We start from the raw sequence: 26012 nt of genomic DNA on the forward strand, positions 1-26012 counted from the left end.
CGACACCCCCTCACCCCCGCCCGGCGCTGGGGGAGATGCCACTGACAGGATCAGGCCCCTGCCGGGGTTCGCCTGGGACCTGGTGCTTTTGCTGTAGCCGGTCTGTGCTGGGTCAGCTGGGAGGCTTTGCTGGTCCAGGTAGGATTTGGAGCTGGCTTTAGGTCCCTCTGTCACTCCATCCCTCGGCTCTTCTCGGTCCCTTTGTGATTTCTCCCGTCGTTATTGTTGGACCCCCCACCGACCCTTCCTCAGCATCAGTGGAGGTTCCTGTCCTCCGACACAGCACCAAACTGGGGAGGGAAACGTCCTCTCAACATCGGAACCAATGGAACCCCAGGTCCGGGACTGCAGCGGTGACACCGAGCACCCCGAGCCCTCTCGGGAACGGGGCTGCCACACACCTGGGGACACAGCACGGCTCCCATTGCAGCTCTGCCTGGAAACCCAGCCCTGGAGTGTTATTGCAGCCTGCTGTCCTGCCAGAGGATGGCCAGGAGATGTAATTTGCTTAAAAAGCCTATTTAAGCCTTCTAGTTGCTTCCAAATCCAGCGGCAGTGCTGCAGGCTCCCCCGCTGAGGGGCCTCGAGGCTCTTGCCCCAGCCGTGGCTGCTCGTCCAAGCAAATAACAAATAGTTTGTGCTCCCCGGGTTGGTTTTCCAGGCAGCACCGGCCTGGCCGGGTCACCGAGGCTGGGCCGGGTGTCTCTGCGGGGAATCCCTGTGGGTTTTCCAGCGTCCCAGACCAAGAGCGTCCCAGACCAGGAGCGTCCCAGACCAGGAGCGTCCCGTCGCTCTCCTCTCACAGGGCTGGGAGCCTCCGCTCCTGAGTCCTCCTGGGGAGCGGAGCTTCTGCCCAGCCAGGGACACCAGGCAGCACAGGGGGATCCAGGGCATTCATTGCAGCCATCAGAGGCTGGTTAATTGTTGGGGTTTGATTTTGTTTTGTTTTTTCCTCTTATTTTCGTGTCTGTCCTACTGACTCATCTCCAGGCTCGTTGTGTCAGCCACAGGCAAATTGCCTCGCTGAACAGAACGCAAAATGTGACTTGGGCTGATGGGAACTGGAGCTGTGGCAGGATCCGTCACCCGGGCGCGTTCAGAGGGGGCGTCTCGGTGCTTTAGTTCCTCGGCTTTTGAGCGGGATTTGCAGGAACCACCATCCCAGGCGTCTTTCAGCTCGGCTGGGGCAGCGACGGTGCCGAGTTTGGTGACAGCGGCGCGGAGCCCGCGTGGGTAAACTCGGTTTTACGGCCCCGGCCTGGCCAGGGTTTCCGCTCAGCTGTGCGTGCGGGACGTGGCTGTGGCGCCCGCGGTTTGGCCGCGGTCGTGCTGGTGGCTTTTCCTGTCCCATGGGCAGGGTGGCGTGTGCGGCCGGGAGCTGAACGAGGTCCGAGGGTTCGTTGAGCTGGGTTTTGATGAGCTTGGGAGAGAGATGTTGGATGCTGTGATTGGAAAAGGAAGAAAAACAAGTGATTTGGAGGAGGGACCCTGCTCTGGGTGGGACGTCCACAGCAGGTGGGAGCAGCGCTTGACCGGCTGGCGTCTTGATGTCGGGGAGATCCATCTCATGTCCTTCCAGCCACCGAGGACTTTGTTGGACCTGGATGCTGCGGAGATGCGGGAAGGGGCAGCTGCCTCAAAGGGTTAACAGGTCCTGGAGGGACCTTCACACCCTCTGCCCAATCCTGGGAATCCCTCTGTGCTAATTGAGCACTAACCAGATCAAAGGCTCCAATCAGGCAATCAACACCCCCCTGGCCCCTTGTCTTAGTCCCCGGCCCAGGCTGCTCTTTGTCTGGGGAAGGAGAGCAGAGATGCGGCTGCTCCCCAGCTTTAGAGCCGGGCTTGCCTGGGCTCTCCTGAGCGCCGTTCTGGGGATGGAGTTAAGCCTGCAGGAAAGTTTACTCTTAAAATCCTTGGGTTTAAGTGCCAAGCCCAGCCCGAAAAGCCCCATTCCTGTGCCCTCGGTGCTCTGGCGGATCTTCCAGAAGAGAAAAGCGCTGCCTGCTCCAAACAAAGACCCGGCGGATGCTTGTAGGGTGGAGGAGTTTAATGTCCCTGGGAACATCATCCGCGTCTTCGCTGACCAAGGTACAGGGAGGCTGTGGTTTGGTTCTGTCTTTGGGAGCCCCTCTGCTCTCCGGGCTGGGAGACTTGGCTGCAGTTCTTCCCTTTCTGTCTCTGGGGTGCAGGTGGGACGGGCTGGGGGGGCAGCAGCCAGCACCGGTGTCCAGGTCGCTGCTGCGTGAGCTCTGGTCCCTTTCGATGTTGTTGCTGACTTTTTACGGTTCAGAATGAGTCGGTGATCGAGGTGGCGGGGAGGGTGCGGAGCTGCGGCCGGGTCTGTCCTGGAGTCGCCCAGAGCAGTTGGGAGGTGCTGGTTTGAGCCCTTGGGCTCGCGGTGGCGGCTCCTCCGTCCCCTGGGCGCGCAGCTCCGGGTGGGACGGGATGGCGCCCGTGTGGCCGTGCCCCCCCCATGCTGTTTGTCCCCTCGCCTCTGGCTGCCCCCACGGCACATCTGGCTGCCTCTGGCCTCTCTGAGCCGTTCTCGGTTACGCGGGAGCTGTTTGGTCGGTGTCCTCTCCATCCCGAAACACCGCAGCTCACTCCTCTCATCATTCCAGGTTTCCAATGGAAACCTAGAGCTGGATTCAACCCGCAGCTGCCCAGCTCTGAAAATTCGCTGCTATTTGCCCTCCTTTCCCCTCCACCCCAAACGGCCAGCACCCCCAACACCCCCATACTAGGGGGTGCAACTGGGGGCAAAATAACTTGCCAAGATGTTGAGTAGAGGAGATGCTGGAGCCCAGGCTGGTGCTGGTGCCTCTCTGAAGGCCGCGCCATCAGGCCGATAGACCTTCCTGCATCGTTGTCACCTCAAGCATGGGCATCCTCGGCTCTACCAGTCCCATCTTCCTCTTGCTGTGCAGCCAAGAGCTGAAGCTGGAGCCCTGAGAAGCTGATCCTGCTCAGTGCCACAGGCTCCCACCACCACCACCTCTATCTCTCCTTCTTTGCCAGGCCACTTCATCCACAGCACACAGCCCCAGCCGCTGCTGTGTCTGCAGAAGCGTCTGTACTTTAACCTCTCGGTGCTGGAGGAGAGCGAGAGCTTGACGATGGCTCAGCTGGAGATCAAGTTCAGCCACAACTCCTACCACGCCTCCAGCCAGCGGCCGGTGCTTGAGCTGCGGCTCTACCGCAGCTCCCAGCTGTCTCTGCGGGGAGTGCCCTCCCCGGAGCGCGGCCGGAGGCTCCTGCTGGAACAGTCCTTCGCCCAGCTGCACCAGTCGCTCCTCTTCAACCTCACCGGGGTGGCGAAGGAGTGGAGAACGCACAGCAGGAACCTGGGCTTGATCCTGGAGATCTCGGTGAGCGGTGGAGACGCCGCGTCGGCCCCGCCGAGCAAGGCGCTGCGGAACGTGTGCGCCAGCACGGACTCCTTCCTGGCTGCGTCTCTGCTGGTGGTGACCCTCGACCCGCGGCAGTGCGGGGCCGCCCGGAGCAGGAGGAGCGCTCAGCACCCCCCCGTGACGCCGAGCAACCTCTGCAAAGCGCGGCGGCTTTACATCAGCTTCAGCGACGTGGGCTGGGAGAACTGGATCATCGCCCCGCAGGGCTACATGGCCAACTACTGCCTGGGCGAGTGTCCCTTCCCGCTGACCGCCGAGCTCAACAGCACCAACCACGCCATCCTGCAGACCATGGTGCACTCGCTGGACCCCGAGGGGACCCCCCAGCCCTGCTGCGTCCCCGTCAGGCTGTCCCCCATCTCCATCCTCTACTACGACAACAACGACAACGTGGTGCTGCGGCACTACGAGGACATGGTGGTGGACGAGTGTGGCTGCAGGTAGCGGAGCTGCCGGGGGTTGCGTGCGCTGGGGGGGTCGATGGAATAAATGTGAGTGTGTTAAATCCGCTCTGTGCTGGTGTTCGGGGAGGTTCGCGGTGGTGCGGTGTTGGAGTCCCCCCCGTGCAGGTGAGGGCAGGAAGGGATGGTCATTGGAGCTGTGATTTAGCGGTGGCTGCGTGCTCGGCGCTGCAGGTGTCCTGTTCTGGGATTATGATCGAGCCTGATGCTGGTTTTCTGTCCCGTTCTCCACGGGGAGCGGGGGCAGCAGGTTGTGAATCCCAGACCCTGTGTGCTGCTCCAGAGAGCAGCGGCAGGGCTTGTGCGCTCTGGCTTTGTCTTGGCTGCAGCTTTCTCGGTGCAAAAATAATGCATTTTTCTTGTGGTGACGCGCTGGTGGTTCCCGGGCACAGGGTCCTGCTGCAGGAGGTGACGCGGTGGCTCCGGTCCCGCTGCGGGAAGAGCTGATGGTGGCACGGGAAGAGCCGCAGCCGTGGCTCCGTGTGACTTTGTCCCTTCTCACCATGGTTGGTTTGCTGGTTTTATTGCAGGGTGGGTGACGTGGAGGTGCTGGGAACCCCGGGTCGAGGGGACGGCGCTGCTGGTGGGTGGTTTGGGTGAAGCGGAGGGGCTGCGGTGCCCCGATGCAGAGGTGGGGACAGGGCGGGGTCAGCGGCATCTTCTTCCTGGGAGTCAGTAATTAATTTACCTCGTTTGCAAATTGATGAGAGCAGGGCCCCTCCCCGCAGCTGCAGGACAGGGCTGGAGCTGGATGGCAGCTCCACCGCCCAACACCTTCATGTGCTTGTGCAGGTTAGGGGGTTTATTTTTATTAAGTCGTTGTGTGTTTGGTTTTTATTTGTTATTTTCTTCCTGTGTTTGCTGTTGTGCTGGGTACCCGGCCCAGCCGTGCATGGAGCAAGTGGTTAATGCCACTCAACGGAGCTGTAGCCGCGTGGTGCCGAGCGGACCCCAATTTGTGCCGTCGCAGGTGATCCCAGCGGAGGAATCGCTGCTGTGCTCCCACCTTCCGAGCCGCTCGGCCCTTCCAGGTGTGCGCTGGCCCTGGGTAAAGCAGCTGAAGCTCCCGAAGGCATTTTTGGCTTTCCTGTTTTGGTTTGGTTTTGGTTTTTTTTTGGGGGGGGAACAGAAAAGGAATCCATGTTAGACTTGAATTTTTTCTGGTTTTCTTGGTGTGTTTTGTTTTTGTGTTTAATTTTTTTTCCCAACTGTGAACCCAACACCATGGTGTGGATTATTTTGTTGTTGTTATTTTTCTTTACGCTGATGTTGTGTTGTCGTCGCGGTCTGATGAAGCGTTACCGAGCACTGAGGGCTTAACCACTGCTGGGTTTGCAGCACCAGTGTCTCCCCGTCCCCGGGATGGGTTGGTGCTGCCCCTGTGTAGGAACCAGGACTGGAGGAGCCCGAGGGACAGCGGTCGTGCACTGAAATGTTTCCATCTCCCGGTGGGGACACGCAGTGAGCTCCGCAAAGCCCTGCGGGTAAACCGAGCTCTGCAAAGCCCTGCGGGTAAACCCGAGCTCTGCAAAGCCCTAGGGATAAACCCAAGCTCCGCAAACCCCTGCGGGTAAACCTGGGCTCCGCAAAGCCCTGCGGGTAAACCTGGGCTCCGCAAAGCCCTGCGGGTAAACCTGGGCTCCGCAAAACCCACTTGAAGCACTTCAGTGTTTTAAAGGGCTTAGTGTAGGATTTAACTAAAGCAGGAGCTGCTTATTTCAAATTTCAAGTATTATGTTGGGGGCAGCTGTCCCCCTGCAGGCACCAAGGGGAGGTGGGGGACCGCCATGACCGGACACGGGGACACGTTCTAATGGACACGGGGGTAGTAAGACCAGGCCTAAAGTGTGCAGCAGGCACTAAGCCACGCCTGGGGCGGTCTCGGCTTTGCTGAGCCAGCGCCTGTACCAGGTAAAAGCCACTTCTGTGGTTCCTGCAGTGGGAGCCTCCCGGCGCGGTCCCTCCTGCCACTTCAGCATCGTCCCCATCGGGGGGTTCACTTGCTCCCCCCTGTCCGCTATGCACACCCCCCACTTTTGTACTAGGCTGTGTTTAAAAGAAAAGGTAATAAACTTGAAGTTTATACAATCAGACTAAGTTTTAATGAACGTTGCATGGTTTCGTCATTGAACAGTAGGGGCCACCTTGAATGCAAGAGCTGTTTATTAATATTTTATTGATGACAAACAGGTTTAAAACAAACTGAGACAAAAAAAAAAAATCAAAAAAGAGTCAACACCGTGCTAGCACTGATGTCTGGATTTGTAAAACTCAGAGTTAACTGCTACAAAGGAAAACCCAGCGCGAAGCAGAGCAAGCATTGCGCGGTGAGGGGCCGGGGAGAGGAGGGGCGCGCCGTGGGTCGCGGGGCACAGAGGGTACAGCTCAACCTAGCGAAACGTCTACGAACTACGCAGCCTACGCAGGAAAACAAAATTAAAAAGCCCTTCGGCAATGTTAATAAATAAAACAGTCCATCTCACGAGGAAGGAAGGTGGCCTGTGTCTCCATTCTTTCACGTTTTAGAAGTCTAAACTCTGGAGGCTTTTTCAATGAGAAAAGAATGGGTTTCGTTTCTGGCAAAGTTTCTTTTTGCAGTTTCTCGAGCTACGTTTGCTGCAGGACCGACCGCAGTGTCCAGCGCCCGTTCGGTGGGTGCGGGTTACCCGGGTACCGCTGCACCGGGGAGAGACGCTCTGGAAAACTACAGCAAATACAGGTCATGAAAGCGGGTCAGCAATACAGAAAGGACAGGAATGAAAGGGCTGCCCCCCCGCTTACAAAAAGTGGGGTTTATGTCATCTAAGTACATTCATATGAGAGGTATTTTTGAGTTCCCCCCCCCCCCCCAAAAAAAAGACTAGAAACACTTGGAGCCCTTTGAGTATAAAGCTAAACTTAATTCCAGCTTAAAAACACCCAGGTTAGTGAATCACACTCTACTGATCTTTGCCAATTAGGAGGTAGAGGTTAAGTCTAATTTAGGGATCTGATAAAAATGGGTCTGTAGGAATTCTAAGTTCTCCGCGCTGTTTCTAAAAAGGTTTCGACAGAAATAAAATGCTCCCAGTGTTCCCACACGACGGTTAAGACATGGGTACAGCTCAGCAAGCGGACGGCTTCTCTGCCGTGCTGCGTTCAGCTCTCACCTCCAGCGTCCATGGCGCGGCCACCGCCTCAAACATCGGCTCCGGTTCGCGCTTCCACACCCGAACCTCTCAGCTCTGCGGTGTCACCGAAGAAGCCACACCAAAGCCTGACCCGTTATCTCTAATTAGACCCAGCTCTCAGAGGCCACCTTCCACCAACTGCCTGCTTTGTCCATATGGGTTTGTTTTCCAACCTGCTTCAGTAACGTTGTAGAATCTTTTACTTCAAAACCAATATAATCCCCAGTTTCCGCTACTTCTTCCCCGATCTGCGGGAACGAGTAAAGCAGGCCTGTTAAGCATCATTTTCCTCCAGGGCCGAAGGGCACAGGAACCCATCCCCTTTTCAAGCGCAAAGTTCATCTTACAGAAAGGCTTGTTTTTCACAGAGTAGAGTCCAGACAGTCGCCAATTAAAGCATACAGAAAACACTTGGAAACCCTCCTGCTCGAGCGCGCAGGCTCCTTCCGCTCTAACTGCTATCCAATGTAGGAAGAAGAGGCTGATTGCTGCAACTTTTAAATCACACTGAAAGTTCTCAAGGTTGGTTGCTCTAATTTAGTTTAGTTTTAAACTTTTTTTTTCTCAGAACAAGGATCTCCCAGGTCCACCACTAACAATTCAGAGACAAACTTCTAAAAAATTCAGCGCTCTTTCGAAAGAATCTCTTTAAAACCACCTTGTCACGAAAGACCCGTTCAGAATGTGGGCGACACGATGACACTAGGATTTCAGAGCCAGTGTTGGACAACAAAACCTGCATCTCAGAGTTGAGCATCAGCTACGTGCCGCTGGATTTCTGCTTGGCTCGCGGTCGCTTCCGCACTCTCCCTCTCTCTCAGATACTCTGCTTCTAAAGTGTAAACGGTTACTGCTAAAATATAGTACCCCTTGAGAACGAGAACAACTCTGAGATGAGGGTTTTCCTCTCCCCATCTGCTCTGAAAGGTAATGCCCTGCTCGCAAAAAGAGAAGTGTGGAATGAAGTGAAACCTGCTTAAGGCCCTTCTCTCGAGCTGGCTGGACTGGGGGAGCAGGGACTCGCTGACCACTCAGTCGGGGTGAGGTGCGTCCCGGGAGGCGCCAGCCAGTCCGGCGGGGCTCTCTCTCCTCTCGGTCAGTCTCCTTGTCTCAGTGAGCTAGCAGTGGGCTCTCTCGCGCGCTCCTTTCTCTCTCTCTCTCCTCTCCGTTGGTTGGTTTCTTTCTCCTGTTGCTCTCACACAGTGGTGCTTCAGTTTTAGCAGTGGAAAACAGGTATCCATTTTATTTTATTTTTTTTATTACCCAGAATAAAATGCTGATGAACTAAGCTCCACGCAAGCTTAGCTCTTCTTCCTCAACCTGAAAGCAAAGCGACAGGTGGGTTAGCGACATCGCTTTTAAGACAAATCCCGTGTTTATGAACTTAAAGCGGGGAATGGGGAGCAGAGGAGTGACCCTCGGTGCCTTACACTCTAATACTGTGACAGTCCCGTCACTCCGCCGTGTTGATACGCACGTTCACCCTGGTAAGTAGAGTCCTGTGACAGCGCCACGTCAATCTGAGACTTAAACTCATCACCAAGGTAACTGTCCTGAAAATGAAAGTGGGTGTTAAACCTCTAACTCATTATCGAGCTCAAGCGGAACACCTGGCAGCCAAGGTTAATGACAAAATGTTTTGTGGGGTTGTTTTTTGCCATTCATTTTTTTAAATCTACTGTTTTGTTGCAGAATTTCCACACACACAAAGGTTTCAGCCACAGCTGGCTGCTCAACAGGCAAGCAGCCCAAAGTTGAGGCTCGAGTTGAGTCCAAACATGCAGCATTTCACCTAAACTAAGATCCCTGAGTGTACTTCGAGTCCACCAAGTGGAGGAGGATGAAATGCTGCGGCTGAGTCACTGGAAATGGTTTTAGTTTCCATTTTCCTTAGTACTAGGAAACAAGGATGTGCCCGCACACAGATCACTGATATACAATCCAGGAAAAAGAGCAGCCTGCACATCGCACACAGCTCACCTGTGATAATTCTGGTTGGGAGAGCCCGGGCTGGCTCATCTGCGAGGGCTGACTCATGGAGATGTAGCCCTGGGTCAGGGGGCCCTGCGAGAAGGGCTGGGACACCACGTCCTGGCTCGCTTGGCTGTTGGGAAGGTTCGACTGACTCGTTCCAGGAATCCCAAAACGATTTTTCTGGCGCCCACCACGGCCAGTCTTTCCTTTTGGCGCCCCGCGTCCTAGAAAAGCGTTTATTCCAACCAACAGTGAGCAATTTTACACGTGCAAACATGAGAAATAACCGTTTCTATAAAGACCTGAGCGCTGCACCCACCAGCACTGCTGGAGGAGTAGCAAAAACCATTTTCCCACTTCAGACCTCAAAATGTGGGGTTTCTCTACCGTTTTGCCCCCATACCTGCGGCTGGTCCGTTAGCCTGGCCGAAGTACCCCGGCGGCGGCATGGGCGGCATGACGAGGTTGAAGGGGATGGGAATGTTCATGGCGGTGACGTGGCTGGGGCCGGCGCTGATCATCCCGATCTGGTCGTGCGTTTGAAAGTACATGTTGGACGGGCGCCCTGGGGAGGAAGAGCCACAGAGACTTCAGACATCCTGAATATTTAAAACCCAATTCATATTCCTGCTTTTAGCAGTAACGAGAGGACTCGTGAACAGGATAAATCAGAGCCAGAAATTGAAAGGACGATGCTACGGCTGCCAAGAGCCACCAATATTTCTAGTTCACAGTTTATTCCACGCTCGAAGATTTCAGAGATTCACCCAACAGGTTCATCCCCGCTCAGTTACTGGTTTACAGCACCACCTAAGATTCCTGAAGTGCTCACATACACTCCCTTTACCCCCATTTTTCGCTTGCTCTGCATACATGGAGTCAGACCACAGGGGCAAAGAGCAAAATCCAGACACAACAGGAACACTTTCAGTTCTTAAATTCCATATTTTTTCTGTAGTGGCTCTTCAAGCATTTAAAAGTTTGAGGTCTGTGAGACCCCAAAGCCCAAGGACTGGGCGGGATGGAAACAGCTCTATGGAGGCGTGAATTTTGACAGCTCCTTTACCTTGGCTGCTCCGGTCATAGACGGACCCCGGAATAATCGCCTCCCGTGCATCATACATGGCAGTAGTCATGAAACGGGCCCCCTGGAAACATGAGAGGAGTTAGACAAAGCCTTTGCACAGAAAACTCTGCATTGCAGTTTCAGTCTAAGTTATTCTGGGTAAAAATCCAGTAAAACTCCACAGATCATGCAAGATCACAAGGGCTGAGGCAAATACCTCGTTTTAATAGATGGGAAACATCCAACTATCATTTCAACTACATCAGGACAACAAGAAAAGAGATAAGATTCTACAGGCAGCCTCTCTCAAACTGTGAGCCAATTCTGCAGTAAATAAAGCCCAAACAATAAAGCACCGGAAAGGCTTTTCTACAAATGCTCAGCTTAGAAACAGCTGGAGAAGCATCATACTTGGATCACGCTGTATTAAGCTGGCAACAAAAATGGAAAGTTATGGGTGTGTGAGGGTACGTGGGTGACTGTTTATTCCGTCCATGTATAACTGATCAATCAAACCCCAACTGCTCCACGCCACAAGCATCTGAGAGACAGGAGAGGCCGGCTTACGGGGTTGATGGTGTTGACGAGCTTGCGGGGCTTGCTGAACTGCATGAGGCTTTCCCGGAGGTTGTTCAGTGGTCCCTCCACCAGAACCTTCTGCTCCTTGTAGTAATTCAGCAGGTGATTCCACAGGGGCTGTTTAGACAGCGCTTTTGGGTTCCCAACAATAATTACACCATACCTGGACGACAGCAGAGACAGCAAAATGAACTTTGGCTAAAAATCAAGCCGTCTTATGCATTAGCATCAGAACAGGCTTTAAGTCAATCTCTTTCACAGTAAATCAAGGTAGTTAAGCCCACGTGGTGGAGGAGACCCTGATGCAACTGTTCTGTTTGCAGCAGGTGGTTTCTGCAGTATGACAAAACACCTGCAAGGAGATTGCTGCAGCGAGTTTCTCAATAATCACAAGCTTCCTTCTGCGGGCTTGCCAACCGCATCGGCACTCAACCCACTGCCACACCACGCTGCTGTGAACGCCTGAACCCACGGAGGCCAACCAACACAGCGTGGACTCCGCATCGCCCTTCCCAGTCATCACACCCACTGAGAGAAGCAAAACGGTAAAAAATGGTTGCTGGAAGGGATAAAGAGGCAGCTGAGGGGAAGAGTTCTGGCCTGCAAACATGGGGGAACACCACAGTGGCTTCTACAAACTCCTGATGACAAATGGTAACAGCGATTCAGTTGGAATTGTTCCTGTAAATTACATGATTCGAGGCTCCCTCAAACCGGGTGGGAATGGCCCTGCTACCCACCAAACAGTGTCTGACTAAGAAAAAGTCTATCAACGCTTTATCACACCAAATTAGTACCCTGGAACAGATACAAATTTGCCCAATTTTACTTTACCTTGCTCTTGTGAGAGCTACGTTAAGACGCCTGGGGTCATTCAGAAACCCTATTCCTTGGTGTTCGTTGGCCCTCACACAAGAAAGGATAATGAAGTCCTTCTCTCGCCCCTGGAAGGCATCCACACTCGCAATTTCCACTTCCTGAAACGGAGGAAAACACGTAAATCACGGAAGCACAGTGCAGAACAGTTGTGCCACCAACAGGCATTACAAAATGCCTTGGCTCTGCGCTTGCAGCTCCCATCATTTGAGAAAAATGTTATTTTTGTAACCAAGAATGATTTGATAATTCCACTGGTCGCTAAATAATTTCCCTAAAGGAGAACAGACAGTCTCGGTTTAGGACAAATTACTTTTATGTTCACTGTTTTATGGTTCTCCTATTTCCCCCAACCTGGCATTTGCACTATGGAAATCATCCCTTTTCTAGCTATGTTGCCAAAAAGGCTTCTGACTGTTCCAACAACTCGTAGTGGGAGCGATCCAAGTGAGCTCTGCTGCTCTGCGCTACCGAGAAACCTGAATCACAGGGACAGATCATTCCTGGCAGAACTAAAACTATTTCCACCAAGTCCTCCTTCAGTGCAAACACTGCCCAAATTCTCAATATTGCAAAACAGACTATATTAAACATACAACTGCCTTGTTTGTAGCAACAAATTTTGATGTTTGGCAGAGCAGTTCCACTGATGGGAGGACATATGCCCAAGCAAATAAATAGTATGACCATAAGAATTTATGGAGCTTGGTTTCCTGCGTGTCTCTTGGCTTGGTGTTTTTATTGAAGCCCCGAGCTGACTGAAGCTTTTCCACAGCTGAAGCACTAACGACCTTTCCCTTCTGAGCCTCAATGAGTCCTCAGAGGATGGACTCAAATCTTCCTTTCAAAGACCTTTACAGGGTTTTCTCCTTTATCTGGCCAACTGCTCCCCTGACGCTTACTGGCATTAAGTACCTTCTGAACTCTTTTTCCTGGTCTATTTTAACTAAAATAATCTAAAGCACAGACCAACGCCTAAGGCGGCAGACTAAAAATGAAAAAATGGCAAAGTTTCACAATATCCGACTTTTCTAGCAGCTTCGCATCCAAATGCTGCTCGTTTGTGCCATGACTCTACCTGGTAGAGCTTCGTGTGCAAGGAACCACTGAACTGCATGTACTGCACCAGATAGGATCGTTGACCTTCGTAAGGAGTAATGATGCCAATCTGATCTGGCTTGGCACCAGCCTTCAGGAGCTTTGTGGTTATCTTCTCCACATTGGCAGCTTCCGTCCTGGGAAGAGAGACGCATTTATCTACGGAGAACCAAGGCATTAGGTCGAACGTTTTGCGAGTTAGTTTGAAAAACCTGAAGCTCTATTCTGTCAGGCGACTTCAAGAAAAAGACCAATTTTACACTGCGTTGCTCAAGTGCTCCCATTAATTTGGCTTAAGCTTTGCAGGAACATTCCCCACCACCTCCTGAGCTGGGCCATGCACAGGTGTTCTCAACAAGAAGAATATGGGCAAAAGCCAGCACCTCAAAACAATGTCTCAGAACAACAGAAGTTTCTCCTTAATACACACATCCAACATACCCAGAACTACACAGCTATGCTTCCTGGAGCAATAGAATTCATGGTGGCCACCACTCTGAAATGGAACTTCTCAGCAGGGTTAAATGGACACATTTACTTTGAGTGAGATCACCACAAATGTTCCAGCCTGCCGTGCAAACAGATCCTTCAGTTGCTTTATCTTAAAGTTTTAAATATAGAATGTTTGTAATGCCAGCCTCCCTGTCAGCCAGCTATTGTGCCACTCGTGTGTGCGCAATCCGGCTGGTGGCGTTCAGTGGCCTCGCACATGCTGTTCACCAAACAGGCCGAGATTAAAATTATCCCCGCAGGTATTTTTCCTAAGTTGGTCTGGTTTCCCTTCCAGGAACACGAACAAATGCACGTGACCAAGAGGAGCAAAACGTTTTAAGCTCACTCTCTGAAAAAACAGTTGGAATGTGCAGGTAAAAAAGGGATGGAAAAAAGCAAATGAAATTCCCATAGAGGAACTGTGCACTTCGCTTTCCCCTGACTTCACTACCTGTGACTGTCTCCAAAAGGCCACAGGGTTATTGACAGACCCATTTAACAACCTCCCTTACACGTGAGATACGCTGCAACACAAGTATTTTTAAGCCGGTGTATATCTCGGCATTGAGTTTTGTTTACCTGTTCAAGTAAGAGGTGCCTGAGCTGGCAATTTCTTCTTGTCCTTGTGTAACATAGAAAAACATCGGCTTATCTGGCTGTGGCCACTGGAAATCGAAGCCTTTCTTCACACGGTCCGCTGAGGAGCACAAAACCAGGATGAACACAGTTAGTGCTGCTTTACTAGCAACAACACTCACTCCAAAGTGCAGTAGCAACTCTCTTTTAAGTTAATGTTTTAAAAAAATTCATCTAGATTAAAGAATCCTTCCTTTGATGCATAATGAATCAAAAAAAAAAGCAATTAGCAGAAGTAATATTGCTGCTCACCGGCAGTGACACCGTTCTGGAGCGACCCCTCGTAGAAGATGTTGGAGGGGAAGGCGCTGAGCGCAGGGTGCATGCGGTACTGCACCTGCAGGCGGATGGGCCGGATCCCCAGCACCACCAGCCTCTCGAAGAGCGACTGCGACAGCCCGGCCTTGGCGGCTTTTTTGCACATCACGACGGGGCCCAGCTGGCAGTGGTCACCGACGAGAATCAGCTGTGGAAAACAAAGTTTGGTCCCAGTTGGTATTTGTTGAAACTTGCTCAATAGCTGGAAATTACAGCAATATCCTATTTTAATATGTATTTGGAACTAACCAGTCTGATTTGTCTAACCTAAGGCTTATAAACCTTTAGCATCAACTACATATTCAGCTGATTTTGAGTAAAATCTTCAGCCTCCAGATAGTTCCAACAGGACCAACATGTTCCAGTCGAAGTGTATGCCATAGAAACAGAACACTAACAGGACTATCACAAAATGCAGTCATTAGGTCTATATTATGGAAGCATCTTCCATGAAATGAAAGGATTTCGTATCCCTATGTGCCTACACTGTGAATGTTACTGCTTGACGCCACTTCCTCTGTGGATAAATTCCATTTTCTTTAAGGAATCCCTTGGCTCTCACCTGCTTTGCTCCCAGGACGACGGGCACCATGCACTCCGGCTCGGTGGCCTGTGTGCTTTCATCGATCAGGATGGAGCGGAACTGCATTTTTGCAAGTCTCGGATCACCGGCTCCCACACACGTACAACAGATCACATCTGCGTTCTGAGACAGAAGTGCAATGGAAGTTTGGCAGGATATCAACAGACAGCATCTTTACAAGGAAGAGTATTCAGACCCCCCCTGGAAGTTAAAATGTACTGTGATCTGCACCAGCAAGGTGCAACTGAGCCTCAAGTGGGAGAAGGCAACTATTAAATCTGCTACTACCAACGGGACTTTACCATCAGTAACTCCCGCTCCGCTGTTCGTTTCAGCGCACGGTAACGTTTTTCATCAGCAGATGACAGTTCTCCAGTTTCATCTTTAAGCTGCTGCAATTTCTGAAGCTCTGGCATGCTAGAAAAAAAGAGAATTTTGCTTTACAGCATAACCAACAACTGTTGAGGATTACAGTGGAACCCATCTGTAAAACTACGTATGTACAGAACCAAAAAAAGGTCAGCACATCAAGCAAATACATGCTGTTGTCATTCCACAGTGTGTGGACACAGTTGTGTCCACCACAACGTTCAAGCTGTTTTTTCCGTTTCCTTGTCAGCCCCCCAATTTCTTACCTATCCATGTTTCTGATCTGGTTATGCAAAGCCAAGAAGGACACGGGAGAGTCAATTGCCTCACGACTTTTAGCGCACAGCCGAACCACTTTCAGTCCGGTCTGGTGGATCTTCTCGGTCAGCTGATCCACTGCTATGTTACTGGGAGCACAGACCAACACCGGCCTTGAAAGAAACAAAGTCAGGCTCAACCAGTTGTCAACTTTTTCCCACTCGACTTGTAACAAAATCAGAATTGTGTCAAGACACGTCCCCTAAAAAATACACTGGGGAAGAATATTTTCTGAAATAAGCACAAGTCTTTCCAGAATGATATACATATACATCTAGAAAGCCTCTTTAGTTCAAAGACACAAATGATTTTAATTTAAATCAAGCTGATTCTTTGACCATTAATACAGTAACGTCATTGAGATGTAGAGAGACCGGTTCTTACCCGTTGCCCTGTCTAGCCAGATGATAGACGATGGTGGCTGATGTCACTGTTTTTCCAGTACCCGGGGGACCCTGAATAAGGCTCAGAGGACGCTGTAGAACGGTCTTCACAGCATAAACCTACAACATTTTTTCAATTTCTATTTAGCATTCAATGCACAGGAAGTTCAACCTCCGTTCGTAAGTCCTTTATCGTATTCTTCGCATGCAGTAAAAAGGAGAAGAGGTTACCTGAGAATGGTTGAGATCAGGAAGTCCTTGTGCTGTAAAGCGCTTTGGCAACTGGCATTTAATAATGACATCTTCTACCTCATGACCTAACAGTTTGTGATAGATGTACCCAGACACCGAGGTCTCATCCACAGCAAATGTTTTCAGAGCACTCTGCATCCTGAAATGAGGGAAGGCCAGGAAAAAACCCCGATGTAGCAGTATGACCTCAAATATAATTAGCCACAAGTGTCCTACACAAAGGTTAATCAGACACCAGGTACAAATTCAAGTATATTTTGGGAATACTAACAGAACCGAGACAAAAATTCGACTCCAAGAATAACAGATCTTGTTTTTCCCCAGCATCAACACTACAGAGTATTAGGGCCAGAAAAATCACCAACTGGCGAGTTTCAGCGTGCTTCCCAATACCTGTCGAATGAAGTAGATTTCCAGACAAAATCCACTTGGAAGTTGTGAGTAACTTCCACAGGCGCTCCAACGCTGCTCCTCAGCTCAATGGCGATCTCATCACCATAATCTGCAGAACCTCGTTAAGTAGTAATCTATAGCAAAAATTTGAATTTTATTTTTCCCAATTTTTTTTTTTTTTAGCAGATCCCCATGACAAATTAAAATTATCTCTAAATTACTTCTACACACATTTAGTGACTTTTCAGAAATATTTCAACCTTGAATCAAGCCTTCCCGAAGGCTCGCTAAGTAAAGGATACTATCAGGAACTTTGATAACATGACCTATTCCTTTCCATAAAGGGGCCAGGTCTCCTTTATACCTCAAGCAGATCTCATCTCCTTGCATAAGACGCATATCTACAAAGGAAGGAAAAAATGCTCTCTGAATATTCACCAAACAACCACCACCACAGAAAATATGTAGTACTATCTTATATCCCAGGCTCACAACTCTTTAAACACCGATGTTATTCACCAGAAGGACAAGAATAATAACTATTTAAAAAAATCAGACAAAACAGACGATCAAGCCATCATTACCTGAATCAGTCTTTGGCAGAGTGAAATAAGCAATTCTCTTCTTGTTCAAGCCCAGGTCCCATCTGACAGTGATGTTGTCCTGGGTCTAATGGCAAAAGCAAGCAAAGAAAAAAAGGCATCTATTACCTTCTTAAAAAGCTCTTTGTCAACTCCCCAGTCACCATCGGTTTGATACTGAAAAACAGTCCCCTCAAACGGGCACGTTTCAAGCATACTACCTGAGACTCCTTGAGTTTCTTGTCATAGTCTGCCTCAAGCTTCACTAGAGGACCAAATATATTTTGGTATTGATAAGCATCTTCATATCTCAGCAGGACATGCTGTGGCTCTTCATCAACACCAGGCTTTTCCAAGTCCTCAAGGGTTGCAGATGGATTTTCCTGGAATTTCAAGCACAAACGTTTTGTTTCGAAGTGTTGAGCATAACCAAGTGACAATCACTGTGCGACAGGACTGATAATACCACGTTTCACTACTACAGGATGTTATATTAACTTGACCAAAGCTAAAGAATCTAAGGATGAAACTGTCCTACATCAATAAACCATCTCCTGAATCCTTCGATCAACACCCACTTGCACTACGTGTCAAATCTGGCAGATTTGAACTGCAAGTGATTTCAATACACTCCCTGCCTTACAGAGTTGCTAAAACCAGTCTTGTTCCTCCTTCATAAAAACACAAAATTAGCACTTGGTAAAATATAACCACTACTTCAAAAGCAGCACATACCTTCCAAAGCTCTTCCAGTTTGTTAATCTGCTGAGCTGTAATCTGACGTGCTCTCAGCTGCTCCTGCTCAGATGGAATCTTTACCAGCCACGAAAGGAAACAGCGATCTTGGATGAGGGGCTGCCACTGCGAACTGTCCCAATTAATATCCTTTAAACTGCTCTGACTGGCACATGGCTGCCTGCACAACCAAAATATTGAAAAATATTATTAAATTAGACAAGTGTAAGAAAACGTCTACTGTGTGAAGTGTAAAAATAGGTTTATCGTGCTCTTGAAATGACTCGAGTATCTCTGCTAAAAGGAAAAAACAGAACAACCCGAGACCGCTGGGCCAAGTAATTTTTCAGTTCCTATTACTTGCTATTTCAACACTAGGAAGGCTCAGTATCAGAAGTAGCATTTATTGGATGTTTCTAGAATTGAAAGTTCCAGCATCCAAAATCTTAACTATGACATACTTGAAAGTGGTCACAGTCCATTAAGATTACACACACACATCAGAAAACACTCGGGATTACTTCCCATCTGTTTAAACAAATAGAACTCACTTCGTAGAAACACAGCTCCTGCTGTCAAATACATGGTAAGTATTAGAGAGCAGCGTAGGGGAAAGGGACCTGGGGTCCTGGGGACAGCAGGGTGACCATGAGCCAGCACTGGGCCCCTGTGGCCAGGAAGCCAATGGTACCTGGGTACCTGGGCAGTGCTTCCATTAAGTACTGCCTCCTTCGGGAGAAATACTTTCCTACAGATCTCAGACATCTGCCCAGCATAACAGAATGGTTCTTTGTCGCATTATCTACTTGTATGCAATTCACAAAACACTATACGATCACATAAAGGAAAAATGGTGGCAAATCAGAGTATAAAATATATTTTGGTCCAACATGAAAGCAAGCCTTGCCCTTTAGAAAGAAGGTTACGCAACAGACTTGACACGAACGTGCCGACAAAGGCATTCTCTCACCTGCACAGCAACACCACCACAGAGTCTGCCTTGGCTGGGATAAAGCCAAGGAGAAACACGTTACGGCATCCACAGTTATAACATTCCAAGACGGTTTCTCCCAGCGGTCCGTCTTTATGGAGAGTCACCTCTTTGCACTTGGCTCTCACAAGATGATTAACGATGTGGCTGAAACCAGAGAGGACACGCATTTACATGAAGTTAATAGGAAAATCAGATTTAGACCTAACTTAATATATCAACTCACTTATTAAAAGACACAAACAAAATCTATTTACGTTGTGGCAGATATCAGTAAGATCTTGGTCTTTTCATCAAAGATACTGCTAATGCAGCTTCAATGGTTTCTCAGTGCAGAAATGCTTTCAGGTAGATGAGTGAGAAGGAATAAGAAATGTGTAAAAAAATCCTTGATTTTACGTTACTGGTAATTGAAAGAAGCCTCTCAAAGCTCCATAGGTCAAAAGCATCAGTTCTGCTGTGCCTTGCAGGAACAAAGGATGCAAGAAGAAGCAGCAAGCTCACTTCATTGAAGTGTTTTAAGTTTCAAGTTTTGCTGAGATCAAGGTCTAAGTCTTTCTTGGTAAGGTCTGAGTTAGTAACAGTGGAAAAGCTATCACCAAAACGTAAGTCACAGCCATTATATCGCTTCAAAACAAACACTCTAAACCATTCATTTCCATCATTTGACTCTTTACCTTCCAGATGTATTTCCACGCCCGTTACAGAACCACTTTTTGCTGGTGTTACAGTAAACCACACAAGCAGGGTCATGGATACCACAGTAACTGGAATTAAACATGAAAAAAACAGGAAGTGATTGGGTTTGTGCTTATAGGAAAATTCAAATACAAGATTTAAACTACCCAGTAGCGCACAAAAAGAAGGGGAAGTGAAAATCAGGGAACACAAGTGTTGGTGGAAGTAGCAAACGTGAGCTAAACTTCTGTTTGAGTCACAAGTATTTTAATGCTTCCCAGCATTCCCATCCCTGGGCTGGCTCAGCCTTCGATTCCCAAAGGAAGGTCGCAGACCTACTGGACGTGGCAGCTGTAACAACACACAAGAGCTCACCAGAGGGCACCATTTTCCTACCAGTAGTGTCTGTCTCCAAGGAAGCGGCTCTCAAATTCCAAAAGTCCTCTAATCACACACCTTTCACTCACACAAAGCGCTCCTGCCCTCTGGAAATGAGCCTGTGGCTAAGATTAGGTCGTACCTGCAAGCATGCACAGGAAGATCCTTTGTGTAATAGGTGTCTTCTTCATCCTCTTCAAAATTGAGCTCTGCCAGGAGCTGGCTGGTTTTCGCCACGTTGTCATCCACAGCTCCGTTCTGCAAAATGCCATCGGGTCCGTTCACCTGAAACACAAGCTCAGTGCTTAAGTGACACAACCAAAACAGGTGACTTCTCAACTCATCATGGAAGAGGTGGAATTTCAAAGCCTTAGGTTAAACTGCATTTCCTAAAAGCAGGAATATCAGGCACTGACAGGCGCATTTTGATCAGTCTGTTCCAGAGAGCAGTAATACATGATTATGCGCAGGAGCTGACAAGTTCAATCAAATTCTTTGGGTCGTCATAAAAAACCAGGATTGCTGAACATTAATAGAATTGCAAAGCTTTCTTCTAAAGGCAGAAAACCAAGAAACTACAACAACTGCAAGCTATTAGTACTTGTGCACCAGGTGAGTGTTACTACACCCCGGGGAGCTCCTACCCGGAGCTGGGCAGGAATGAGGTCACCTGTGACTCCGGAATCCAGCGGCGAGGCCAGGCCTTGGCAGGCACACAGCGAGGAAGTGACTCAACCATTGTTCTAAAAACCCACTGTGATGTTAAGCCTATGTGCATATTATTAAAAATCTGGCACTGTCAAGTGTTGTATAAGGGAGGGGGGGGGCTTCTCCGTTTTCAAAGTGTTGGCTGAAACTTCTGGCACAGCCAGTTTAACAGCTACAGCAGTTTGAACCGCTCCGAAACCACCACCAAGGTCCCGGTCCCTCCCTCGCTCTTTTTTTGGTCTCTAAAATACTGGTCGAGAGACAACACTAAAGGTCTAGGAAGTGAGTTACAGAACAGTCAATCAGATGATACAATTTTTGTAATGGCTTCTACCAACCATGGAAGAGAGTCCCCAAATAGGTGAGAACAGAACATCATCGTCTCATTTTCTTAGAGCACTTCTGGCCAACACCCCCCACCCACATCAGGTGAACGCAGCTACATCCACTTAATGGAGTTTGACATTAAAGCGCTCCATTTCAAGCTGGAACAAGAAAAATAATTGAGTTTAAGTAGGTATTTTGCTAGAAGAACATTCTCGTTACAAGACCGCAGTCCCATCAGCCGTGGCGATGCACTTCGACACCGCACAGCAGCCTCGGGAGCACCCGTCACGCTGGCCCGATTCAGGGCATTTTCCCTCTTGCTTTAGGAAAAGAAAATATATATATACACACACTTTTGGACTTGCATGGATAACCCAACTATTTGTTGTTTATAGATTCTTTACATTAAAGCTATAGAGTATTTACCATACCTTATGATCATCTCTGTTCTCCATTTCAAAATAGGGAAGGAGGTATTAGTGAGAACGTTCACCCCCACACCGCCTCAGGCTGAATTTCCAGATGGGGACATGAGCAACTTTTTGTCTTTGGAAGAACTGGAAATTAAATCCAGCTCCCATAGTCTAGACCAAAAAACTCTCATGGCTGACCCGAACACATTAACACCATGTGCCTTGGCCACCACAGCCTCCTTGGGCGTGTGACTGTTTCCCACCATCCAAACTAAGTCCTTGGCTGGAAAAGTGAAAAATAAAGGCAAAACATCGGAATTTATCTGAAAATATCTTTAAAAAAACTATTCCTATGTTTGATTTTAATTATATGTAAACAATGCAAACATAGTTTTCTGAAAACAGCAGACATTGCTCCTGCGCTACCAGCGCTTCATTAACTTTTGTCACAGAATCCCACAGAATCCCAGAGTGTCAGGGGTTGGAGGGCCCTGGAAAGCTCATCCAGTGCAATCCCCCATGGAGCAGGAACACCCAGCTGAGGTTCCACAGGAAGGTGTCCAGGCGGGTTTGAATGTCTGCAGAGAAGGAGACTCCACAACCCCCCTGGGCAGCCTGGGCCAGGCTCTGACACCCTCACCATGAAGAAGTTTCTTCTCAAATTTAAGTGGAACCTCCTGTGTTCCAGTTTGAACCCATTGCCCCTTGTCCTGTCACTGGTTGTCACCCAGAAGAGCCTGGCTCCATCCTCCTGACACTCACCCTTTCCATATTGATCCCCAGGAATGAGTCCCCCCTCAGTCTCCTCTTGTCCAGCTCCAGAGCCCCAGCTCCCTCAGCCTTTCCTCACACGGGAGATGCTCCACTCCCTTCAGCATCTTGGTGGCTGCGCTGGACTCTCTCCAGCAGTTCCCTGTCCTTCTGGAGCTGAGGGGCCACAACTGGACACAATATTCCAGGGGTGGTCTCCCCAGGGCAGAGCAGAGGGGCAGGAGAACCTCTCTGACCTACTGACCACCCCCTTCTAACCCACCCCAGGTACCATTGGCTTCCTGGCCACAAGGGCCCAGTGCTGGCTCATGCTCACCCTGCTGTCCCCAGGACCCCCAGCTCCCTTTCCCCTACGCTGCTCTCCAACAGGTCATTTCCAACCTGGGGTTGTTCCTGCCCAGATGTAAGACACTAATCAACTGTAACAACATCCTCTTAAACTATTAGTTAAATATACATTGGGAGATGAAGCTCTTATAGAGCAATCACATTTTCTTAACAATCTGGGTGCTCCGTACTGCTCAACTCATCTTTTCAAACACCAGGACACTAAAAAGATACCAGAACATGAACAGCAGAGTATATACCGCCAATGTTTACCAGCAGCAAATAAATATATTTTTAATTCAAGTAGTTTTAATTAGAATCACAACAACCACCTTTAACTAAGTAAAATGTATGTGATCAATTTTGGGTCCCTAGAAGCTGTTATTTAGTATGCTCCCTGCCAAAGCACATAACAAGTTTAAATTATTTGTCGAAGGCAGCAAAATTCTCCCCCGAATCTTTAAGAACCGCATGATTTCTGATCTTATCACCCATGAGACCGTTGAGACGCACAAGTCTGAACAGAGCCAGGGATTTGGGGTTTGCTGCGCTCCAGCTCAGGAGGACACGGCACTTATTCCACTTGTGAGCGTTCTCGTTGCAACAGGTCCACTCCCTACCCAAACCCAACATTTCCAGAGGCAGGAGGAGGACCAAGACAACCACAAGAGCTTGTGGAAACACCATAAACACCCTCCATTAAAGAAAAAACAATGAATCCCTTCTTGCCAGGCAGTTGATCATAAACGAACCAATACCTGAATGTGCTCTCCAGGCACTTTTTTTCTTTGTACTTCAAAGGCTTTTCCAACATGTTTAGACAAAAAAAAAAAAGGCAAATTTATCCTCTCATCTGTTTTTTTAGCTTATGAGGCTTATTTTGAGGTGGCGGTTCTTCTAGCCACATGTTCTCTACTCTGAGTTCTGGAATGAACACAACCCATTGAAGCTTTAAAAACTAAGATTTTTTTAAACCCGTCTTTTAATCAATTAATATATAGCCTGACTGTACACAGACACTATTTTACTGCTTAACGATTCTGGTATCTCAACACTCCAACTGGAAAAAGTCTGCCAAACCCAAAGTCAAAAGTGATAAGCAAACAGGAAATAAACAAACGGCCCACGGGGTGGTCACATCTCTGATTCTGTCCTAGAAACACAGCGACCTGCAGCAGGTCCCTGCACAGCCTGTGCACCGGGTGCTTCCAAACACCACAAACTCATTTCATTTGTCCTGGGATACACCAGATACGGCCCAGCTGGGACAACACCCCCCGAGTCCTGCACCACACGCCCGTGGATCCTCAGCGCCCAGCCACATCGGCCTGTTTGCACTTCACTCGCTTCTGATTCCACATTTACAGACCCCGACACATCAGGTTTTACAAGTAAAAGGAAAAAAATCAAGCCCACCCAAACTGTTTGGTTCAGGATTAAAAACTTATGTAAAGCATTTCAACTCCTCTTTAAACTAATAACGTAGAAATACTTAATAATGCAACTACATAGGTATTTATCTACATGTAATGAAACTCAGCAGAATATTCAGTGATCTTTAAATGGAGAAAAGTTTGACTTTAAAACAGAAACCTGACGGAGTTCTTCAGTTTTGTTTTCACTGCAGCCCGTCAAGATGCAGCGCGGTGACAAGCAGTATCTTCATTTGCAACACTTCACTTGGGAGCAAACAACCCCAGCTCCTCCTTTCCTTCCACTTCCGTGAATTGGTAAACAAACACAATCTAAGTGCCCTTTATGTAGCAACCAGCAACGGACTATAGCAAAAAAACCCCAACAAATCACCTGTTCTTAAGTTATGAGGAACCAGACCTCTGAACTGAAGGCTCAGGCCGTATCGCCTGTCACTCCCATACAAACTCAAAACAAATCAGCCCAGCAACCGTGGAGCAGAAAAAGGTGGGAAAAGAAATAAATAAAAAGCATATTTTGCTTTTAGTCCTGGGAAAAAATTAAAGGAGGTAACGTTGGATTTCCACAGTACTCAACTTCTGATAACCAAAGGCTACCTAAAGCCACAGCTGTTTTGAAAAGGGAAACCGAAATGACACCCATACACTTTTCTGATTTCTTATTTCAGCGTCACACAACTGTCACGGTACAACCGCGGGGCCCGCCGGCTTCCCCGGCCGACAACCGGCTGCAAGTTCTACCTTCTCCCCGCGTTCCCGGGGCTGCGCCCGCCCCGCTCCGCGGCCCGCGGCCTCCCCGCTCCACGGGACAGCCCAGCAGCCACACGCGGCTTCCACTTCCCCATCCGGGGGGGGTGGAAGAACCGGGGACAGAGCGCCAAACCCCGCAGCACGCCCAGGGCTTCCCCTCGGCGGCCCCACGGCCCGGCCCGCCCGCCCCTTCCGGACCCCCCCGCCCCCCGGTGGCGGAGCCGCCCTGACCCCCCCACACCCCCGCCACACGCACACCGTGCGTCCTGGCTCACCTGTGTTTCGATCGGTCCTGGAGGTCCCTGCCCCGCTCCGGGGGGCCCTTGGCCCTGTCCCGGTCCCGCCTGCCCGGGCCCGGGCGGGGTTTGGGTCTGGCTGGGCAGAGTAAAGTCGGTGAACTCGAACTCGGAGCCCTGCGTGTCGGCGCCGAGCAGCTCGGCCTCCTCGGTGTCCAGGAAGGTGAGGGTCTGCGAGCTGGGGCCGTACGCCTCCACGCTCATGGCGGCGGCGGCGAGGAGGAGAAGCGGTGCTTCTCCGCACACCCGAGCCGGCCGGGCCTCACCTCAGGGAGCCCGGGTGCCGCACTACGCGAGCGGCGGGATCCGCCGTGCGCACCAGGCCGCGCGCGCCTAACCGGCCACCAACCAGCCCGCCAGCCGCCCCCGCTCGGGCGGCCCCACGCGGCCGGAGCCAACGGCGGAGGGAAGCGGCCGTAGGCGGCGGGCGGGCGCCGCCGGAGAAGCGGAGCCCCGAGGCGCTGCGAGCGGAACCGTCCGGCCGCTGCTGCCGCCGCGCGCCAGGCCAGGAGCGGTGACGCGGAGCGCACGGAGGGACGGCGACGCCAGCACGCCCCGTACGCGTGGGAGGGGTGACGTAGCACGCACACACCTGGGGAGGGCAGGCGGAGGGGGCGTGGCCTCGGTGAAAGGCGCGAAGGGGGATTCGCGCCGCGGGGGGGAAGGCGTGGCCTGGTGTTGACTGACTGCTCTTCTAGCCAATCGATCCTCGCGATGAGGAGGAAGAGTTGACTGACTGTTCTGCCAGCCAATCGGTCTTCGAGATGAGGAAGAAGAGCGGGCTGTGCGGGTAGCCGGGCCCTGAGGCGATGAAGGGCTGCGAGGCTCGTGGTGGTTGTGTGGAGATGATGAGGGGACCTCTCGGGTCGGGGGGGTCCGGTGGGTTCCAGGGCTGTGGCGGTGAGGGGAGCCTCTGGTGGTACCTGTTTGTGTGAGGGGATGTGTGGTTCCCCTGGTGAGGTCCCCCTGGGCCTGGAGCTGTCGTGCTGGTTTTGTGGCCTGGCTGCCCCACGTCCATGTTTGAAATGAGTGCTGAGGGCCAGGGCTGGCAGACAGGAGCTGTGCAAGGGCTTTCTGTGTTTTGAGACAGACATGGTAAATTAAGAAGGATTTGGTATTACGGTAATACCTGCTCTGTCTGTAATGTCTCTTACACCTGTAATACCTGATATAGCAGCGTGATAGTCAGAAAGCTGAGCTGCTGTGAGGTGAGGCTGGTGGAGCTGGCTGTGGAAGTCCCCTG

At 50.2% G+C, this 26012-nt stretch overlaps 2 protein-coding genes across 4 annotated transcripts; one reads left to right on the forward strand and one right to left on the reverse strand.

Moving 5' to 3' along the window:
- The first annotated feature begins 5 nt into the window (after positions 1-5).
- Positions 6-5967, forward strand: GDF1 (growth differentiation factor 1). Of its 2 annotated transcripts, none has more exons than XM_071799625.1 (2): positions 6-138; positions 3022-5967. In XM_071799625.1, exons 1-2 carry the CDS (start codon positions 36-38, stop codon positions 3855-3857), a joined length of 939 nt encoding a protein of 312 aa, XP_071655726.1. In that variant the 5' UTR covers positions 6-35; the 3' UTR covers positions 3858-5967. The 2 variants fall into 2 exon arrangements, with proteins under 2 accessions (XP_071655726.1, XP_065714632.1); XM_065858560.2 differs by lacking the exon at positions 6-138 and adding an exon at positions 1815-2091.
- On the reverse strand, positions 5954-25270 carry UPF1 (UPF1 RNA helicase and ATPase). Of its 2 annotated transcripts, none has more exons than XM_065858554.2 (24): positions 24749-25270; positions 19887-20029; positions 19366-19455; positions 18668-18835; positions 17698-17878; positions 17184-17345; positions 16966-17050; positions 16684-16782; positions 16382-16490; positions 15968-16127; positions 15738-15856; positions 15302-15466; positions 14969-15083; positions 14646-14789; positions 14018-14231; positions 13709-13826; positions 12618-12774; positions 11498-11640; positions 10652-10826; positions 10085-10166; positions 9422-9583; positions 9025-9242; positions 8475-8597; positions 5954-8364 (listed from the first exon to the last, which is right to left on the reverse strand). In XM_065858554.2, the coding sequence occupies exons 1-23, from the start codon at positions 24971-24973 to the stop codon at positions 8478-8480; spliced, it is 3354 nt and encodes a 1117-aa protein (XP_065714626.1). In that variant the 5' UTR covers positions 24974-25270; the 3' UTR covers positions 5954-8364; positions 8475-8477. The 2 variants fall into 2 exon arrangements, with proteins under 2 accessions (XP_065714626.1, XP_065714625.1); XM_065858553.2 differs by having other exon boundaries at positions 16382-16499.
- Between the last annotated feature and the right edge of the window lie 742 nt (positions 25271-26012).

Source organism: Patagioenas fasciata, chromosome 27, assembly GCF_037038585.1.
Source record: "Patagioenas fasciata isolate bPatFas1 chromosome 27, bPatFas1.hap1, whole genome shotgun sequence".
Taxonomy (NCBI): domain Eukaryota; kingdom Metazoa; phylum Chordata; class Aves; order Columbiformes; family Columbidae; genus Patagioenas; species Patagioenas fasciata.

Coding starts and splice junctions, on each gene's coding strand:
- GDF1 (XM_065858560.2), top strand. CDS start 1,815: ATGCGGCTGCTCCCCAGCTTTAGAGCCGGGCTTGCCTGGGCTCTCCTG. Junction 2,092..3,021: donor CCGCGTCTTCGCTGACCAAG/GTACAGGGAGGC, acceptor CTTCTTTGCCAG/GCCACTTCATCCACAGCACA.
- UPF1 (XM_065858553.2), bottom strand. CDS start 24,973: ATGAGCGTGGAGGCGTACGGCCCCAGCTCGCAGACCCTCACCTTCCTG. Junction 15,084..15,301: donor CAGATCAGAAACATGGATAG/GTAAGAAATTGG, acceptor CTTTTTTTCTAG/CATGCCAGAGCTTCAGAAAT. Junction 12,775..13,708: donor GGCACCTCTTACTTGAACAG/GTAAACAAAACT, acceptor CTCTCTTCCCAG/GACGGAAGCTGCCAATGTGG.